Source organism: Dermacentor andersoni, chromosome 8 (assembly GCF_023375885.2).
Source record: "Dermacentor andersoni chromosome 8, qqDerAnde1_hic_scaffold, whole genome shotgun sequence".
Taxonomy (NCBI): Eukaryota; Metazoa; Arthropoda; class Arachnida; order Ixodida; family Ixodidae; genus Dermacentor; species Dermacentor andersoni.
In genome coordinates, this window is record NC_092821.1 from 92,033,320 (window position 1) to 92,039,576 (window position 6,257).

The window sequence follows — 6,257 nt, forward strand, 5'->3', positions numbered from 1 at the left end:
TTATTTGCCTGCAAAGCATACCAGTGAAGCGTACATTCCCTTGCTCCCTTTACTGTCATAGGGAGCATGGAGAACCGCCCTGTGGCATCTGTGTTAGCTATTCATGCAGTCAGGCTCATTAATGGCTCTGTAAGTGTTCGTCTCTGGGTTAGGTGCCGAGCTATGTTTGCTTTTACAGTTACTCAGGGCCTTCAACCTGAACTGAATTATGCTACTGAGGCCATCAGCCATGTCATGCTGAGTGCGCTGGTACTTATCAGATCACCAGAGCTGAGCAGCATTGTGTTTGTTTGGCACCTGGGAGGAAGACCACCTGTGAATGTTGAGTGTTGATGGCGCCCCTCTAATGCAGAACACGGACCTGCCAACTTTAAGGTTTGTAACATGCTACAGTCGAAGCCCAAAAGTATTTAATTTTGGTTAGAAATATACTAAAGATTGCTTTATTACCCAAGATGTGAACTGTTTACTAAAATAATTCACAGCATTTGTACTGTACGAGCGCTGTAAACTGGCACACCTCTATAGCTATATTCACAGCCAGAATATCTGCGTCACAGACAGAAATGTTTGTGAAGTTTACTCGCGTAACAGTGGCTGAAAATATTGTCGTTATACATGAGTTTACTGGAGTGGGTCATAGAGTGGATCATAGTAAAGAAGTACGTCTTAAAAATCCAGTTCTGAAAATCGGTCGGTGACTCTATTTGTATATGTAAAAATAAATTCTGCTTTAAGCTGGACGCAAATAAAAATTTCAAAACCACTAGCACTTATACGACAACCGTAAATGAGCCTAGAAATCTTGGCATTTTATGATAAAATTGTAAAATTTGTTAGCTATGCGAACAGTTCAAGAGACAGCATTGAGTGCTTAAGTTACAATGTCCAGGGCATGAGATGTCCACCCTACCCTTGCCCTTACAGAACTACCAGAACAACTGACACCAGATTATATCTCTTTATTATGTAGCTGCCACCTTCGTACTTTTGGTACGAGGTATTCGCTTCCTTAGCCATTTCGGGGCCAATGATTTCTGTTGGAATTGCAGTGTTTTGCACGAAATATCCAACATCTAGAAAAGCAAACAACAAAACTATTTTCAGAAATTTGAGTGTCAGCAATTCAAATTGCATAATTTCTCGACTTTGTGTTGCAGATGAATATATAGTAGCTGTCCCTGATGGTACTTTGCAGAATGTCCGCCTGTCGCATTACGTTCAGGTTTGATGTGTGTACCGTATCTTTGGAGTCCTGCTGCCTAATACATGTCACCTGCCTAGGGTGGCACAAGTGTGTTCTTCAAATTACTTCACTCCATTATGATAGTGAATAGATAAGTCTGAAGGACCACATTCTTCTTGCAACACTAAGTTTTTGGCAGTTTAGAAAAACCTTGGATTTATTGACAAAAACTCCAGTGTGAATTTTTTTCTTTATAACCCCTCTTTTGTTGTTCAGATAAAGTTAATGCAAAATTTTCACTCCATTTAAGAAATTCGGACCAGTGCAACAGATTAATGACTTATATGCCATCTTTTACTGCTACTGGTTTAGAATGTACGCCAAGTGGAGCACAGGTTTGGGACTCTTCCAGACAGCAGGGCTCTTCCAGATAACACAAAAATATGAAGTGGTGATCACGAGATCTCAGTGACACGTACATCGGTCAGCCTAGTCTGCAGTAGTCACTGTGACCATGTCACTGAAAGGTTATCACATTAGGCGCTCAATGGAATAAATAGGGGAGAGAATGCGCGGACAGCATCTTGGCCTTTCTCTGCCAAAGAGATTTTAATAGAGCATTGAAACAATGCTCTTTCAGTATAAATAAACTGTGTGAACACACTTTTGCCAGTTCATGTAATGTCACACAGAAATGTACTAGGTAATTGCTGGCAGATGGGAACCCATCAGTGCCATGACATTTGTGAGTTGTCATTTTCTGGCACAGAATGAATCTCCAAGCCCTCTGAAACCTAGAAAAAATTTTGGCGACCACCAGAGCCCCACAAATAATTTACTGTAGTAGTGGTTTCTGTGAACCAGTTTTTGTTTCAGTATACCTAGGTAGTGGATTCATCATGGTGTCACAATACAGGTGTGGATTGCTCCATTCCTGCAATTGTTGCAGCCGATGCATGCAAGTACAGCCAGAATAAACGCATGCAGCACTCATTAATTTTTTTTATGAGCAACAACGAGCCAGAGAGAATCACTTAGGAATAGACATTATCTCTTGTAGAATGCTTTCTCGCAACACTTTTACGATAGTCCACTCTATTAAACGAGCTACAAGTTGTTAAAGATGCCTCCCCTAAATGGACTATCAATAATGTAAAAAAGGCCATCAGTAGAGATACTATCGACAGCACTATCAAGAGTATATTACAACCTTCCACTATATTAAACAATTGATAATGTAACAAAACCTATTGATAGCATTGTGAAATGCAGCAGTTAGTGCGATCTGTAGTTTCGCTATTCTTTGCTAGTGATATTGCCAGAAATCTTGCTATAGCTGATGACCAATAACACACACTTCATGCAAATGGGGACAGCGGGGACATTACCAAGTTTATGTTGCAGTCTTTACGTGCGGTACGTCGCATGATTTTACATTGTTAATAGCGCACTATTGATAGCACTATCGGTATCTGTAGTGCGCTATTGATAGTATTGTCGATAATTCGATAACGACTAATATATTGATGGCAATCTTTGCATCAGTACTCCCCTCCCAAATTGCAGTATTCCCTCTCAGCTTGTATTCCGTGCGTTTGTGGCCATGTCCTGCTATATTGGCCACAGTGTCATCTGTTGTTTACTTCATTTCATTTGGACCGAGTGTGCTCTCGCATCACTTTCCAAAGCATTCGTTCTCATTGCTCAGAATGTAGTTTTCATGCAGTGCTCACATCTTATATCAGGTACAGTTCACCACACTGCGTTGCCTGCACTCGCCTTTAAGCGCAAGAAGATGAGCGCTGCTCTCCTGACATCCCCGAAGAGGGAATAAGAGTGCGATGATGGCAAGCCACAGCATGGAGTGTACACGCCCAACACCTGGCATGTTTTTTTCTACTGCCAGAAGGTGTTACTGCTTTTAATTCTTTCCCAGAGGACCAGAGCACAAGTTAATTTTCAGAGTCCTTACTACGATGTGCCTCATAATCATATGGGGTAAACATGGGGAAGTCGGGAGACTTGTTGAAACGTTGGCTCCCGCTTTCACCTTGTTCTCACTTTGCTCATCGTCATAATCATATGGTGGTTTAGGCAAGTGAAACTCCAGAATTCGAATTTTTCATACGGGTTCAACGATGTGGCATTGTAAAAAAATTTATTTGTAAAACAATTTCACCTTCTCGATCTTTCGAAACCAAAGTAAGCCAAAGCGCCTACCAAGCCACAACCAAGCCACGCACGTATCGAAATGTATCCAACTTGGCGGCACTCAGTAAGCACGTCAAGCACGTTTTCAAGCTTGTTTGACGGGGGCGCTGGACAAGGCATCGGTGTTTTGTTGTGTACCAGTCGTTTCTTTACGAGTAGCATTTGCAGAGGTTCCACCTGTGTGCTATAAACGCGCACGGCCATGGCTGGCGAACAGTTGGTCTGCGGTGTGTGCAGTAGCGGCGAGCCCCGCTACCGCTGTCCGCGCTGCTTGACGCGGTACTGCTCGTGCGACTGCTACCGGAATCACAAACAAGAGGAGGGCCGTTGCCGCGACCCGGACGTACCGGCACCGGCGGAGACTGGCGAAGAGCCCGAGTACAGGTACCCGACGCCGGACACGGTGCCGCCGGAGAGGCTGTGCCGCTTGCGCGATTCGGAGGCCGTTCGCGAGACTCTGCGCAACCGAAACGTGCGGGCGCTGCTGCGCGATCTGGACCGGAGCAGGGACCCCACACGCATGTTGGACTCGCTGATGCGAGAGCCCATCTTTGTGGAATTTGTGAACGCTTGCCTGGACGCCGTTGGCGTCGGGGAAGACTAACGCGTCTGTCGGCACTGCTGCGCGAAACGCTACGTTCAGACAGCTCGCGTTATGGATGCACGAACATGTGTGCTAGTCTGCGGCAAGTTCTGTGAACGACGTTTGTCCGGAGAGAAGAGTGAGGTGCGATGTGTCGTTCGCATGTGCTATTCGCGAACGGGTGTGTGGTGGGCCAGTGCGACTAGGGTGGGTCACTGATGTGTCTGCGTTGTGACATGGAAGAGCATAAAATAAGCGGCGCACTGGACGAGACGTTTGCAATGAGCTGAGTCCTGAATTAACACAGCAAGCTGGGCGAGTTGGTGACCAGGAATATGTTCAGCTGAACACGGGAGAACCTGGGGTCTCGATCCAAGCCAAGATGATGCCATGCTGCGCATTACGCTGGCCGGTAGCGATACCACTGTGCAGCAATGTACGGGGAATAGGATTTTTCTTGACCAGCAGTTACCTTCCTGCTGCAGTAGTTGCACGTTTTTAAATCGTCTTGTATATATCTGGAGTTTCATCGGAAATTCCGGTTATGCGTGGTAGCATCGAATTCAAGGTCAATTTGCTTATGGAGCAACCAGGTGCGCAGATTGAAACAAGTAAACTTTGCTGAGGTGCTTTATTGTCACACCTTGTGGCAGGCTTTCAGGCCAGAAAATGCTGAATTGTCTTAAATAAACAAGTAAAGGATGTGTCTCACCATCTGTCGCTCTTTCTTTCTGTGCTGCTCAAGCGAGTTGCAATGCGCTAAAATATTTAATATTGTGGGACAACATGGAGTTGAAGTCCTTTGCCAAAATTTCTATCTTTTAAAGCATGACGTTCATCCGGGGTCAGCCAGTGCAACACTCGCACTGTCATTGTTGTGCCATAGTGTTATCCTCATGCCAGTGTTGTCATACAATTGGTGTCATCGCGCTGTCACCGTTGACATCCCTTGACATCCCTTGTCTTGTTGTGGTCGCCCACGTGTTGGTCGCCCAATCTGTTAACGAGGCTCCTGTGAATATGTGAGCCAAATATAGCACTGCATGCCACAGGGAATTTACAATCTCGTGTCAAATGCAGTAAACGGTTGCTTGCTTTCTCATCCGCAATGTCGTCATCGAAAGCAGTTGGCCCACCAATGCTATTGGCTGATTTTGTGATCGCGAGAACATTCTCAGTAATACATAACTGCTAATTTTGAGATAAAATAATCGAAAAATATATTTCTCTGCAATCTCAAAAAGACAGAAGAATCATTTCATCTTTGCACTGCGCGTAGCTGCGTCTGCTGCACGTGGCCTCTGACATGTTGAGTGTCGACTATGGCGGCCACAATGCGGTGCTGCAATGAGCCCTTTCGCCACTGTGGCGCTAAACTTTTGGCAAGGGCTTTGCTCTCTTGGCTTCTCCGCTGTGTAGCTTCCAGCACGCCAGCGGAGACGAAAAGAGAGAATGCCGGGTGTCAGTGCAGTAACTCCACTTATAGCCGAACGATTTAAAAAATTTTGGCAGCACGAAATTTGTGGGGCAATTTAAGTTAATAATGAAGCCATTCTACGATTAGTTAGTAAAGTGTTTATGTGCCCCTTTAAGCTCACAGTAATTACTTGTCTTTTACTGACCCTAGCCATAGCTGACTCAGCAAACGGGCAAAGCTATCATGTGACTGCTGTGTCATGATGATGATGATCATGCATTTGGCCGTTTCCTTTGAAACTGGAGATGCTCACCGGGTCAGGCCCAAAAACTATAAAGAAAGAAAGAAAAAAACTTTTACTGTGTGGGGGTCTGTGCATTTGCCCTTGTCACTGTTCACCGCCATTGACAGCGGCACCAACACTTGAGCTGCCACTTTTTTCTGTCTTCTGCCATGTGTCCCAGCAAGGCTGCCGAGATGTGGTATTGAGCTTGGCAGAGGCGCCGGCCAGTGTAGCCAATGTGACATCATTGGCGCGTTTTGACGTGGCCACTTTTACTTGCTTGTTTTTCTGCTGTGTGGACACACTTTTACTGTGTCTCTGTTCTGCAGCAAGACTTGATCTCAGTATCAGACTGGCTTTCCACCGCAGTGCTCACAGCATGATAAACACCATAGAACAGCTTGGATGTACTAAAGCCCCTGCATCCACACGCCACTTTTGCTAAGTAGTGCCGACCTTTCATGCGCGCAGCTGTTTCCAGATTCATCGCTCATACCAGTTCCACTTACGGGGTTCAGGTTTTTGAACATTTGCTTGTTGCATGCTTGCACCTCTATGCAGCAGTGGAATCGCTTCC

General features: G+C 45.4%; 1 protein-coding gene across 1 annotated transcript; it reads left to right on the forward strand.

Annotated features, from left to right (window-relative positions):
• Positions 1–3,414: 3,414 nt before the first annotated feature.
• Positions 3,415–4,694, forward strand: LOC126529363 (zinc finger HIT domain-containing protein 3). The gene has a single exon (XM_050176965.3). It carries the CDS (start codon positions 3,600–3,602, stop codon positions 3,999–4,001), a length of 402 nt encoding a protein of 133 aa, XP_050032922.1. The 5' UTR covers positions 3,415–3,599; the 3' UTR covers positions 4,002–4,694.
• Positions 4,695–6,257: the final 1,563 nt, after the last annotated feature.

What these genes read in the sequence shown, in the direction of transcription:
- LOC126529363 (XM_050176965.3), top strand. Translation starts at nt 3,600, where the DNA reads ATGGCTGGCGAACAGTTGGTCTGCGGTGTGTGCAGTAGCGGCGAGCCC.